The sequence below is a fragment of the Nansenia antarctica genome (genome assembly GCF_963989245.1).
Source record: "Nansenia antarctica genome assembly, chromosome: 4".
NCBI lineage: Eukaryota > Metazoa > Chordata > Actinopteri > Argentiniformes > Microstomatidae > Nansenia > Nansenia antarctica.
This window is the reverse complement of record NC_137689.1, coordinates 22344519-22359397: the sequence shown is the minus strand read 5'-3', so window position 1 is coordinate 22359397 and position 14879 is coordinate 22344519. Positions and strand designations below refer to the sequence as shown.

At 42.9% G+C, this 14879-nt stretch overlaps 2 protein-coding genes across 2 annotated transcripts; both read left to right on the top strand.

Moving 5' to 3' along the window:
* Positions 1–202: 202 nt before the first annotated feature.
* On the top strand, positions 203–7861 carry LOC308155880 (serpin H1-like; the record flags this gene model as incomplete). Its single annotated transcript, XM_080529246.1, has 5 exons — positions 203–291; positions 3586–4323; positions 4464–4562; positions 5181–5413; positions 7559–7861. Exons 2-5 carry the CDS (start codon positions 3606–3608, stop codon positions 7859–7861), a joined length of 1353 nt encoding a protein of 450 aa, XP_080385372.1. The 5' UTR covers positions 203–291; positions 3586–3605.
* A 2889-nt stretch (positions 7862–10750) lies between these two features.
* Positions 10751–13997, top strand: LOC308155339 (serpin H1-like; the record flags this gene model as incomplete). Its single annotated transcript, XM_080528648.1, has 5 exons — positions 10751–10846; positions 12026–12715; positions 12843–12941; positions 13034–13266; positions 13695–13997. Exons 2-5 carry the CDS (start codon positions 12046–12048, stop codon positions 13995–13997), a joined length of 1305 nt encoding a protein of 434 aa, XP_080384774.1. The 5' UTR covers positions 10751–10846; positions 12026–12045.
* Positions 13998–14879: the final 882 nt, after the last annotated feature.

Below are 14879 nucleotides of genomic sequence, written 5' to 3'. Positions count from 1 at the left end.
CGCGTGCGACACTTATTTTCGTGCGCGTGAGATATAACACATTCCTGATTCCAGTTTATAAACTGGTAGGAGTAGAGGGGGAGAGTACCCTCATAGCTAGTTGTAACAGGACACCGTGGGAGGACCCAGCTAGCTCACTGTGCAGGAAAATCACTGTACCTCATTTAAATATTCCTTTCCCAACTTCCAGAAAGTTCTTTTCCACGGTTTATAAACCGGCTGAAGGATCTGTCCGTCTGTAAACCGAGGGGACAGACAACTTGAGTAAAACTGCTAAAAGAGACCAATAAGGTAAGAGAGATGAGGGCATAGATAAGATAGATAAGACGGGGGAGGGTGGGTTCACAAAACACTGTTTACTGCAGGAAAACTGACCCGGCATGTGAAAAGTCCCTCCATTTTGCTTCTTCCATCAATTAAAACAGAAATTAGTGTTGATTTATAATACAGCATGTAAAGCCCTAGTAGGTCATACCAAAGTTGTTTGTAATTGCAAAGTGAAGTTTAAGTATGTTATTTGTCTTCATACTTCAATGAATGAATGTTATGGTCTGGTCATAGCTGCTGCTTAACTAACGGTCCCACCCAGCCAGTTTATTTCTGTTCTGTTTTTCAGCCTGATCTGATTCAGTTGCCAGGGGCATCTCATTTTACTTTGTCAATCTAACACATACTGTCTGGTAGTGTCATTTCCCAGGGCAGATAATAGTTCATGATCTGTTAATACAAATGTTAACAATGTAACTGAATGCAACTGCACTGAATCGTGAACAACGCTATTTTTCGTCGTCCGAACTTTCGTTCTTACGCTGGGTGCACACAGGGCCATTGGGTTGCGTCGTTCTGGCGCAACCTGTTGGGATGGACTTGACGTACTTCAACGTGCGATGCAGACCAGTGGCGGCTGGTGCTAAAATGTTTGGGTGGGGCACAGGTTATGGGGGCATGCTCCACGGGGAAGAATATCAACTTTAAAATCTGGATTTACAGTCAATTTTAGCATGAGAATAGCTCTACCCCCCTGTACAGACCTCGCCATCCCCTCTACCCCCCTGTACAGACCTCTTCATCCCCTCTACCCCCCTGTACAGACCTTTTCATCCCCTCTACCCACCTCTACAGACCTCTTCATCCCCTCTACCCACCTCTACAGACCTCTCCATCCCCTCTACCCACCTCTACAGACCTCTCCATCCCCTCTACCCCCCTGTACAGACCTCTTCATCCCCTCTACCCCCCTGTACAGACCTCTTCATCCCCTCTACCCCTCTGTACAGACCTCTTCATCCCCTCTACCCCTCTGTACAGACCTCTTCATCCCCTGTACAGACCTCTTCATCCCCTGTACAGACCTCTTCATCCCCTCTACCCCCTGTACAGACCTCTTCATCCCCTCTACCCCCCCTGTACAGACCTCTTCATCCCCTCTACCCCCCTGTACAGACCTCTTCATCCCCTCTACCCCCCTGTACAGACCTCTCCATCCCCTCTACCCCCCCCTGTACAGACCTCTTCATCACCTCTACCCCCCCAGTTTTCTCTACAATTTCTACAATTTTCTCTCTACAGTTTCTACACGTCAACGTGTACCGAAACACTTGTTTCCAACGTGGTCCTACGTTTCTCCTACACCAAGACACATACAAAGAGCATAGAAACATACAAAGAGCATAGAAACATACAAAGAGCATAGAAGATACAATCAGAATACAGTCTGCCATTCCTTCTCCCAGCATCGATTTGGTTTTCCTATCATGACTGAAGGACAGATGATTCACTTACTTACACAAGTTTGACTTCGGTAATAGGTCCAGTTGCAATATCATCAAGTTGGGAACAAAAGATGCCTCCTTCTAATCCATTTGTTCAATTTGTTTACAAAGTCCGGTAGTGGTTTGCTGTGTGATTTGCTGTATAGTTCCATATTCCCCCTGCGTGTTGGTCGCACGGCAGCGGAGACGGTCGCTGATAATTAAGACCAGCAGTAGAATGTTGCCAATAGACATATTACACAAAACACAAAACGAACAAAACAAATAAAAACACGAAGCAAACATTACTAGCCGCCATAGCCATGGTGAAGCAGGTGAACGAACGTGATCTGAAAGCTACGCCGGCCGTATGACATGACGTAAGCACGTACGATTCTTTGTGCATGTCCCAAAACCCCATAGACAAATGACCGAATGGCCTGAAGTTACCAAAATAGATTTTACATGCAAGTCTACGAGAACAGCCTAGTGCAATTTCGAGTAGATTGAAAGTTGCCCTGAAAGGGGCGGGACTTGAAGCTGATTGGAACATACTCCACAGAACACTAGCTGATTGGACTATGATATACTCCACAGAACACTAGCTGATTGGACTATACTCCACAGAACACTAGCTGATTGGACTATGATATTCAGAAGCAACACTGTCTAGAAGTCATAGGAAAAAAATCTCTCTCTTCTCCCTTTGGTGGGGCATTGTCCAATTGCCCCTAATGAACCAGCCTCCCCTGATGCAGACGCAACAACTCTACTCGTGTTGCTAGCGAAGTTTCCCACAGAAGTGGGGAAAAAAACGTCAGATCAGATATATAAACGGGTTATTTTGATCAACTGGACACATTTTGTGAATATATAAGGTTACTTGCTCGCCTGAAAACATATAAAAACTTCATAAAATGACATATTAACACTTGTAGAGCCAAATTACAGATTTTAGCCAATGGCGGCCAAAATTGAGGATTTAAAATCTGAGGCGAGAGCTCCGGGCAAGAAACTACTTCCGGTTTACTTCCGGATCCAACGCAACGCAAAAAGCTGAATTTTTTTGACTGATTGCCGCACCCTGACGGTCAAGAAACGCAATGCAGAGCAAGGCAACTGATCAACGCAACGGCCCCATTGAGATGAATGACTTCCGGTGCAACGCAATGGCCCTGTGTGCACGCAGCTTTACTGTGGCAATGCAGATTACTCTTTGCAGACATTCATACGTGCGTGGGTGTTTTAATATATATATATATATAGCTCATTAACTTATTAAAAGTGTTAAGTTAGTAGTTAAAATGTCGGGAGACTGTAAAAATGACAAATGTGTGGAGGGTCTTTAGAAGTCATCTCTTTCGACTTCAACATCATCTAAACGCATAATCCCATTGTAAGACGTTTATAGCCTGTTGTCTGCTGAGACATTATATTAAGCCTCTGAAAAATGTTTTTTCAAAAAAACTTTTTTCAACTCACTTCGAAGGTCACTTATTCCATGCCGCAGCAGGACACATACCACCTTTGTGTTTAGACTCTGGTTCAGTACACGCCTGTTGCTACTTGTCGGCTAGATCTCAAGAGAGATCTCATGGGAGAATCAACCACAGAGAAAATCCTACTCACAGGCACTCACTCATGGCCACTAATTCAATCTATAGATTACTGCATTATAAATACTTATACCACATCATTGTGTGCAACACTCCCACTACACGTTTCTTGATTCTCGAAACCCAACTGGTGATTTGTGAGTAACTTTAGAAAATCCTCTGTATCATCTGTACATGTTAATCCACAGCTTCCCAACCATTTTCAAATCCCCTTTCAGGTCTCTACTCTGCTAACAACATGTGGATGACAAACCTGGTAGCCCTGGCCCTGCTGGCCACCACCACCTCCGCTGCAACAGCCAAGTCAACAGAGAAGTCAACAGCCAAGTCAACAGAGAAGTCAACAGACAACTCCACAGAGAAGTCAACAGCCAACTCCACAGAGAAGTCAACAGCCAACTCCACAGAGAAGTCAACAGCCAAGTCAACAGAGAAGCCCATCAGCAAGCACGCCACTCTCCTGGCCGACAATAGTGCCAACCTGGCTATCAGCCTCTACCAGAACATGGCCAAGGAGAAGGGCCTGCAGAACATCCTCTTCTCCCCAGTGGTGGTCGCCTCCTCCCTGGGCCTAGTGGCCCTGGGGGGCAAGGACTCCACCGCCTCTCAGGTCAAGACTGTGCTGAACGCTGGTGAAGTGAAGGACGAGCTGCTGCACGAGGGCCTGGCAGAGCTCCTGACAGAGGTGAGTGACTCCAAGGCCCGCAATGTCACCTGGAAGATCAGCAATCGCCTCTACGGGCCCAGCTCTGTCACCTTCTCTGACGACTTCATCAAGAGCAGCAAGAAGCACTACAATTGTGACCACTCCAAGATCAACTTCAGGGACAAGAAGAGCGCTGTGAAGTCCATCAACGAGTGGGCAGCCAAGTCCACCGACGGAAAACTACCAGAGGTCACCAAGGACGTGCAGCAGACTGATGGGGCTATGATCGTTAATGCCATGTTCTTCAAACGTAAGATCACCTTCCATGCATTAGATGCATTTCTTAGATGCATTTCATGTATATTATCTTTAGCTCCATTATTACCATACATTCATTCATTAGTATACTGTAGTGCAATAATAATCCACATGTGATTTCTCTCTGAGCAGCTCATTGGGATGAAGCGTTTCATCATAAAATGGTGGATGACCGTGTCTTCCTGGTTTCCCGATCCTTCACCGTGTCTGTACCCATGATGCACCGCACAGGTGAGTCACTTATGGTGCTTTTCCACTACAGGGCTAGCCCGGGTCGACTTTGTATCCGAGCCGTGCCGAGCCGTGCCGTACTTTCAGAAACGCTTCTCCATTATACGGAGCGACCCGGGACAAGGAGGAGTTACGTGTCATAAGATGCATTTGAAATGACATTAAACTAAGATAATACGATGGTTATCATATTTTTTCAAATCTTTATTAATACGTTATTACAGAAACAGTAAGTGACATTTTCCTAGAGCGAAATCTGTTGTGGTATTTAAAAATGGCGGTTAGTGATGAAATCTATGAACATGGGATGACGATTTCCATTGACCAATCAACGGTGTGCAGCGTCACAGGTCACACGCAGCCTGGCAAAAAAGTACCTTTCGGCCCTGTAGTTCCTGCTCTTGAAGGGTAGCTAAAAAAGTACCTTTCGGCCCGGTTCGGCTCGCTTCGGGCCAGCTCGGTTGGCAATGGAAAAAGGATAATAAACCGGGCCAGCCCGGGCTGACCCGGACTGGCCCTGTAGTGGAAAAGCACCATTACATGGACTGCTTTGGGGGAGAAACATGTAGCAAACATGTCTTATATTACCCAAAATAACTTACTGGTGTGAATCCACAGGTATTTATGACTTCCATGAGGACACAAAAAATAAGCTGTATATCCTGAGCATGCCTCTGGCCCATAAGAAGTCCAGCTTGGTGCTCTTGATGCCCTACCATGTGGAGCCCCTGGGGAGGCTGGAGAAGTTGCTGACCAAGGAGCAGGTGGACACCTGGATGGGCAAGCTGGAGAAGAAGGGTGTGGCTTTGTCTCTGCCCAAAGTCAGCATGGAAGTCAGCCACAACCTGCAGGTACCATCACCAGCAAACACATAACTGGCCGTAGTTAGCAGACCATTCATCATCAATGACTACTTTTTATGATTTTGAAAAGCAGATTAATATACAGACAAGATCAGAGATTCCCTTGTGATGACCTTCAGGTCTCAAGATACTTAACATTTGTGACAGGGTCTGGTGAAAAAGTCCTCAAGTAGGGCATGGTCATTTCTAGGGGTGTAACGGATCACCTAACTCACGGATCGGATCGTGTCACGGTTTTTGAGTCACGGATCGGATCATTTTTCGGATCAACACAAAACAGTTTTATTTTTATAAAAACAGATTTTTTTCTTGAATTCTGTAAAAACACCATTTTTATTATGTGAAAAAAACCAACAACATTCAAGATGTCAAAACGGGTAATATATATACTGTACATATTACCAGTTTTATAATATATAACATATTCTACACTCAAACATTACATATACATATACTGAAATACACAAATACTGAAATACACATTCAACTTAAATGATATGAGAGAGGGAGGCGCCTGGTTGCAGCAGTGAATCACTGCTCTTTAAAGCAGACGAATAAACATGTGTTATGCCACTTTTAACCAGTGGTGTAGTCTAGTTTTTTCTAGTGGGTATACTGTGATTTTTCCCTCCCAGCCTCATATCGTTCATTTAGGAACGCCATAAAAATAAATATGCGCTCCCTGTCTAACGTTATATATCTAACATTACATGTTATAAGGCTGATCTGTGCATGATAGTGGTGCATTTTGACATATTTCATGTCGCATCTCCCCCCGTTGATGGTATATGACGCTATAGTCAGTCCCAATGGTCCAAAAGTCAAGTGCTTCGTAACACAGACGGGGTGAATTTTATGAATGAAAGTGAAAGTTCTATCACAAAACACTGTTACGTATCCTCACACATTTTTAAGTGGGTATATGGAAATCCTTGGCCTTTCCTAGTGGGTATACAGCGTAGTCCTGCGTAACACGTAGACTACACCACTGCTTTTAACTAAGTAATAAAGTGAACCCTTCCCTTGAACATGGTATGAAAAAAATGCCTACATTATCAGAAGTTGTCGAGGTACCTTTTTCGTGCCTCCCGTCATAATTGACGAGGGAGGCATTTCGAGTCCTTCTCCGCCGAACAACGTAACGAGCTCGCCATGATGCACTTGGGCCGCGTTCGTAAATTCCTTTTGAGAGCGCCGGAGCGCACACTGGGTCCGACGTCATAAAGGGACCAAGTAATTTGATTGGACAAGAGGCGTTCCTTGAACGCTGATGAGATTCCAGAGCAAATTTACGAACGCAGCCTTGTTGTTGTGGATTTCCAGTTTCACGTGTAGTGAGTAAACAACGGATTCTTTTTTTTTCGCATTATCAACCTATCATTGCGCTTTAGAGTAAAACAAAGCACGCAACTGTCTCGTCTATCTTTTCATGGCAACTCTACATTGTGATTTACAAGAGATATTAACTAATATTAAGTAATATTATTACTTGTTAAAATGTTGCAATTGATCCGCGGTACACATGCGTGCCGTACCGTGGAGGGCGATCGATCCGTTACACCCCTAGTCATTTCTCAGTTTTTCCAGATTATGGACATGCAGCTTTCAAATGGTATGTCATACACTGAAATCTGAAAATAGTTGAAGAAGATATGCTTCGATTTGAATGTTGGTACACCTCAAACCAAATACCGGAGAATCTTGCTCTATGTATCAAAACACACGCAAAACAGTTGCTAGTAGCTATCAGCTAAGATGGTATATCGCTATGAACATCTAACTGCATGTTTAGCACATAACAACATGCTGATAGAACATCAACATGCTAAAAACACATAACTACACATAATTAGATGATCACACAGTCCTTGCTTTTGTTTATAAGCCATGTATCACTTACCCAGTAGCCTACAGCACACGATACAGTGTATCCAATTAAGTATTTATTGATCCTAACACTGTTGTTTGTTATATCGAGTGGGCTCTTCAACACTTAAACTATCATAACATGCAACAAAAAAATAAATAAATGTAAGAAGCTTTTTGGTCATTTGCACTTGATAATTGCCGACATGCGGACCGTTTCACCAGACCGTGTCACATTCAAGATCTCACGTTTTCTCTCCTTTGTAGAAACACCTTGGGGAGCTGGGTCTGACTGAGGCCGTTGACAAAACCAAGGCTGATCTGTCCAACATCTCTGGGAAGAAGGACCTGTACCTGTCCAATGTCTTCCATGCATCTGCCATGGAGTGGAACACAGATGGGAACCCTATTGACACCAGCGTCTTCGGCTCTGATAAACTGAAAAACCCCAAACTCTTCTATGCTGATCATCCCTTCATCTTCCTGGTGAAGGACAACAAAACCAAATCCATCCTCTTCATCGGCAGGCTGGTCCGGCCTAAAGGAGACAAGATGAGAGATGAATTATAACCTTGAGCCTTATGTCTTACTTTATAACCTTAAGCCTTAAGTCTTACGCTTAGTATTTGTATGTGTGCATGTTCAAGTGTGTTTGTGTGTATTTACCTATGCAAAGAAAAGAGAGGGAGAAAATTAAGTGTATTGTCTAATAACTCAAGACTACATTCCTTTTAATCTTAAATGAGCCAACATTATGTGGCAGTTGTTCACAATACATCTTCCAGATGTATATATATAGATATTTTTGTGTCTTCTGTCCTGTGACAAAGTAACTTTCACCATTTCCGTGTGGCATGTTTGAGTATGTAACGGTAGATCACAGGATAGCCTGCATACTTACATTAAGTATGATCTCCCAGATTATTGCCTTAAAAGTAAGCTAGCTAGTAAGCTAGTAACCAGCATTGCTCTCAGGGTTCCATTTCCTGTATCTTTGTTCACAGCAGTTAACTTGAACTGTACAGTACAGTCAAAAGTCATGTGCTGTCACATATTCGTCTGGTCCATTGTGTGACGTATACGAAGAGTTACAGTAGTTGGGTAGTGAACAACTGCTTACCAATGCTATGTTAATAGATTGTCGTGTCAACTGTCATGAATGTACCGTAATAGCCATTAGTTCAAGTGAATTGTCTGTTATTACAAATTGTGTTTCCTTTCTGTCTTTTCACAGGTTTTGCTATGCTTACGGTATAGGCAAAAGTGTGAGTTTGTGAAATGTATGTGGATGCTTACAATATTTTTATATGGTTTCACGTAAAATGCTTGTTTGTTTTTTTTGCAAACTTGCTTGGTGCTATTGTTCACTCCTCCCACTAGAGGCTGTGAGTTGTTACTGATCTGCACTGAAAGCACTGCTCTGCACTAGTTAAAGACCTAACCTCTGAGTGAAAGGTAATAGTCTGTGGAAGGCTTTTGACTAATCAGCCTTACCCGGTTTCCAACACTGTCTGGTCATGTTTTGCCACAAAAATAAACAAATAATGGAACAACGGAATGGTATGACACTGCTACACATTTCCTTTTCCCCCAAATAAAATGCTAAACCAAAAGGATATTGTGATGTGACCTTATGTGACTACCTTTAGGGTCGTTGGCCATTTCTTTCTCCTGAATTATTAATTATTATTATTAGGAGTCATGGTGATTGTAAATGCTACATTTCAGGCTTGTTTTAGAGGTGGCTTATTGGTTCCATTCATCACTTTTAATGACTACACCAATGTCTGATTGTATAAGCAGTAGTGGAATTGGTTGGGAACCCACTGCAACCGGGTTATGGGAATTAGCTTATTGTTAGTGTCAAAATACTTCCATTTCACCATTCAATTTGCTCCGAGACCCACCAAGGTTCCCCTAGTGAAATCATTCCATTTAACCACTGGGTATAAGTGGTGATAATCTTATGTTCAGGCTGTCCTTGGAGGGCATGGCAGTCTAGCCTTGGGTAGCGTTTGTGAGGTCAAGCACATGAGCCAAAAGGATTTTTTCCGTCTGACTGGCGTGAGAGAATTCCAATTGTTCCAGGGTTAGGGACAGATACATGCTCTAAGAGAGGAGTAACATACCTCAAATATTATGAACATAATTATTGTAAACAGACCATGCACCGTGTATGGGTTTACCAATGCTTATGTTATGGGTTCGAATCCCGCTGAAAAAGGTATGCACTCATTGCAATATAAGTAGCTTTGAATAAAAGCGTCTTTGCTTTAAGTCGTTAATCAGTGACAGTGAGTCTGAATTGAATAAAAGTATATCACTTTCCCAGTGCTGTTCAAAGTCCCATCTCTTGGATATCTAGAGAGAGTTGCAAGGAACTGTCAGCATGGAAAGCCAAGTGCCTCTAGGCATAAATGAGGACAACCCATTCTTCTGAGACATGAGAAGCCACCAAGGAATGTTGTGATGTAATGAAATGGTACTAAACGTGTAGCTAGAGGCTATGTTTTTCATGTAGAGGTAAAAGGTTCACCAGAGCATGGTTCTTCTCACACATGGGATTGTAATGTTCACTATTAGTCTGTTGGTTGTGTAGCCAGTGTAATGTGATATCATTTCTAACATGATACAAAAATCACAAATTCTTTTGCTATGCTATTCTGGCATGTTGAGTGATTTCCAAACCTTATTGCTGCCCATTATCTAACTACCTTTTAGAGTGCCAACATAAGTTCTTACATTGAGCACTCTGATATGCTAACGACAGAACGTTTTCCATCCATGGTGTCCATTTTAGGAAAAAGAGAGGCAAATTGTCTGCAGTTAGACATCAGGTCATAAGTCAACTGGGTAGGGCCAGACAGGGGGGCTTCTGAGCATCCTGCATCTCCCACTATCAGCCTTTCAGATCAGACAGACAGACAGACAGACAGACAGACAGACAGACAGACAGACAGACAGACAGACATACAGCTGCAAACGTGAAAGACGGTGAAACCTTCACATCTAGCAGCAAACATTATGATAATGAAATGTATTATAAACATAACATCATCTCCATTTAGAAACTGTGAGTATTCTGTCCTATAAAAACCTGAGAGTTTAAATGTTAGAGAGGGGATCAACAACCAATATAAAAAAATAAAAAGTGAGCATGCAGAACAAGTGGTCAAAATGATAAACGTGGCAAATGTGGGACTAGGCCTACTCACGTTCAACAGTCCGGTTCAGGCTAGTTGTAACAGGACACCATGGGAAATCACAGCACCTCATTTAAATACTCCGTTCCCCAACTTCCAGAAATTTATTTTCCACGGATTATAAACTGGCTGAAAGGGGGGGAGAGTAGGCTACCCTCTAGTTGTAACAGGACACCATAGGAGGACCCAGCTAGCTCACTGTGCAGGAAAATCACTGTACCTCATTTAAATATTCCTTTCCCAACTTCCAGAAAGTTCTTTTCCACGGTTTATAAACCGGCTGAAGGATCTGTTCGTCTGTAAACCGAGGGGACAGACAACTTGAGTAAAACTGCTAAAAGAGACCAGTAAGGTAAGAGAGATGAGGGCATAGAGGTAGATAAGACGGGGGAGGGTGGGTTCACAAAACACTGTTTACTGCAGGAAAACGTATGACCAGAAATGTGAAGTCCCTCCATTTTAGATGCTTCTTCTATAAATTAAAACAGAAATGAGTGTTGAATTAAAATACAGCATGTAAAGCACTTTATAGGTCATACCAAAGTTGTTTGTAATTGCAAGTTAAAGCACAAGTGAGGCTGAAATATATATTTTTTCTTCACACTTCAATGAATGAATGTTATGGTCTGGTCATAACAATACTTCAAACATGCCATTGCTGCTGCTTAACTAACGGTCCCACCCAACAACAGTTTATTTCTGTTCTGCTTTTCAGACTGACCTGATTCAGTTGCCAGGGGCATCTTATTTTACTTTGTCAATCTAACACATACTGTCTGGTAGTGTCATTTACAAGATAATAGTTTATGAACTGTTATTTGTTAAAGATATATTTGATAACTATGATGTACTGAACTGTGAAAACTGATATTTTTAGGCACAATCCCATAGTAATAAGTTTACCTGTGTCTGCTGAGACAATCTACACTGAAAATGTAGGTCACTCATTCCATGCCACTGCAGGACACATACCATCTTTGTGTTTAGACTGTGTGGTTCAGTACAAGCCTGTTGCTACTTGTCGGCTAGATCTCTTGAAAGGGGAGAATCCACCAGAGAGAAAATCCTACTCACAACAGAGTGAGTGATAGGGAATGCTTGTCCTCCAGCCATAGCAAGAACCTAATACTTCATTTAATTTCCTCTAAATAGTCATGTGTACTTCATTCATACTTCATTCTGTAATGACACTCATGTGTTGCTGAAGAATGAGCCACTCAGACAGTCTCTGTTTTGGCTTGAATGCATTCAGTAGCTGCCGACGTGGCCGTAAAAAAGTATGCCCCAAAGGCTTCTTGGCAACTCACCATTGGGATTACCAACCCTGCTCTCATATTCTCCACCAATTACAATGTACATTTCATACTGCATTATAAATACTTATACCACATCATCGTGTGCAACACTCCCACTACAAGTTTCTCGATTCTCGAAATCCAACTGGTGATTTGTGAGTAACATTGGAAAATCCTCTGTATCATCTGTACATGTTAATCCACAGCTTCCCAACCATTTTCAAATCCCCTTTCAGGTCTCTACTCTGCTAACAACATGTGGATGACAAACCTGGTAGCCCTGGCCCTGCTGGCCACCACCACCTCCGCTGCAACAGCCAAGTCAACAGAGAAGTCAACAGCCAACTCCACAGAGAACTCAACAGCCAAGTCAACAGCCAAGTCAACAGCCAACTCCACAGACAAGCCCATCAGCAAGCACGCCACCCTCCTGGCTGACAATAGTGCCAACCTGGCTATCAGCCTCTACCAGAACATGGCCAAGGAGAAGGGCCTGCAGAACATCCTCTTCTCCCCAGTGGTGGTCGCCTCCTCCCTGGGCCTAGTGGCCCTGGGGGGCAAGGACTCCACCGCCTCTCAGGTCAAGACTGTGCTGAACGCTGGTAAAGTGAAGGACAAGCTGCTGCACGAGGGCCTGGCAGAGCTCCTGAAAGAGGTGAGTGACTCCAAGGCCCGCAATGTCACCTGGAAGATCAGCAATCGCCTCTACGGGCCCAGCTCTGTCACCTTCTCTGACGACTTTATCAAGAGCAGCAAGAAGCACTACAATTGTGACCACTCCAAGATCAACTTCAGGGACAAGAAGAGCGCTGTGAAGTCCATCAACGAGTGGGCGGCCAAGTCCACCGACGGAAAACTACCAGAGGTCACCAAGGACGTGCAGCAGACTGATGGGGCTATGATCGTTAATGCCATGTTCTTCAAACGTAAGATCACCTTAACATAGATGCATTTCATGTATATTATCTTTAGCTCCATTATTACCATAAATCTATTCATTCATTAGTATACTGTAGTGCAATAATGATCCACATGTGATTTCTCTCTGAACAGCTCATTGGGATGAAGCGTTTCATCATAAGCTGGTGGATGACCGTGTCTTCCTGGTTTCCCGATCCTTCAGCGTGTCAGTACCCATGATGCACCGCACAGGTGAGTCACTTACATGGACTGCTTTGGGGGAGAAACATGTAGCACAAATGTCTTATATTACCCAAAATAACTTTACTGGTGTGAATCCACAGGTATTTATGACTTCTATGAGGACACAAAAAATAAGCTGAATATCCTAAGCATGCCTCTGGCCCATAAGAAGTCCAGCTTGGTGCTCTTGATGCCCTACCATGTGGAGCCCCTGGGGAGGCTGGAGAAGTTGCTGACCAAGGAGCAGGTGGACACCTGGATGGGCAAGCTGGAGAAGAAGGGTGTGGCTTTGTCTCTGCCCAAAGTCAGCATGGAAGTCAGCCACAACCTGCAGGTACCATCACCAGCAAACACCTAACTGGCCGTAGTTAGAAGACCATTCATAAACCTAACTACTTTTTATGATTTTGAAAAGCAGATTAATATACAGACAAGATCAGAGATTCCCTTGCGATGACCTTCAGGATTCAAGATACTTTTTACATTTATACACAAAAAGTCCTCAAGTAGGGCATGGTAATTTTTCAGATTATGGAAAAGCATATTTACTTTCAAATGATGTGTCATACATTGAAATCTGAAAATAGTTGAAGAGGATAAGCTCATTTGAATGTTGGTACATCTCAAACCAAATACCAGAGAATCTTGGAAAACATTTAAAAAATTAAGAAGCTTTTTGGTCACTTGCATTAGAATTGCCAACATGCAGATTTTTTCACCAGACCATGTCACATTCAAGAGCTCACTTTTTCTCTCCTGTAGAAACACCTTGGGGAGCTGGGTCTGACTGAGGCCATTGACAAAACCAAGGCTGATCTGTCCAACATCTCTGGGAAGAAGGACCTGTACCTGTCCAATGTCTTCCATGCATCTGCCATGGAGTGGAACACAGATGGGAACCCTGTTGACACCAGCGTCTTCAGCTCTGATAAACTGAAAAACCCCAAACTCTTCTATGCTGATCATCCCTTCATCTTCCTGGTGAAGGACAACAAGACCAAATCCATCCTCTTCATCGGCAGGCTGGTCCGGCCTAAAGGCGACAAGATGAGAGATGAATTATAACCTTGAGTTTATATAACCTTGAGTCTTAAGTCTTACGTTTAGTATTTGTATTTGTGCATGTTCAATTGTGTTTGTGTGTATTTACCTATGCAAAGAGAATAGAAAGGGAGAAAATTAAGTGTATTGTCTAATTACCTCAAGACTACATTCCTTTTCATCTTAAATGAGCCAACATTATGTGGCAGTTGTTCACAATAAGATCTTTGTGTGTATTGTGTCCTGATGTAGTGAATAAAGTAACATGTGCTCTTTAAAAAAAAGAAGAAAACTTTCACCATTTCCGTGTGGCATGTTTGAGTATTTAACGGCAGATCACAGGATAGCCTGCATACTTACATTAAGTATGATCTCCCAGATTATTGCCTTAAAAGTAAGCTAGCTAGTAAGATAGTAATCAGCATTGCTCTCAGGGTTCCCTTTCCTGTATCTTTGTTCACAGCAGTTAACTTGAACTGTACAGTACAGTCAAAAGTCATGTGCTGTCACATATTCGTCTGGTCCATTGTGTGATGTATAAGAAGAGCGACTGTAGTTGGGTAGTGAACAACTGCTTACCACTGCTAAGTTATACTTATACCACTGTTAAGAGATTGTCATGTATCAAGTGTCATGAATGTACCGTAATAGCCATTAGTTCAAGTGAATTGTCTGTTATTAGAAAGTTTCCTTTCTTTCTTTTTACAGGTTTTTCTATGCTTACGGTGTAGGCAAATGTATGAGTTTGTGAAATGTGTGTGGATGCTTATAATATCGTTCTAAGGTTTCACATAAAATGCTTGTTTGTTTGTTTGCACGCTTGCCTTTTTCTATTGTTCACTCCTCCCCCATCCAAAGTTACTTCCTCTCCAGCCTAACCGCTGTGAGTCACTTTAGCTTGTTACT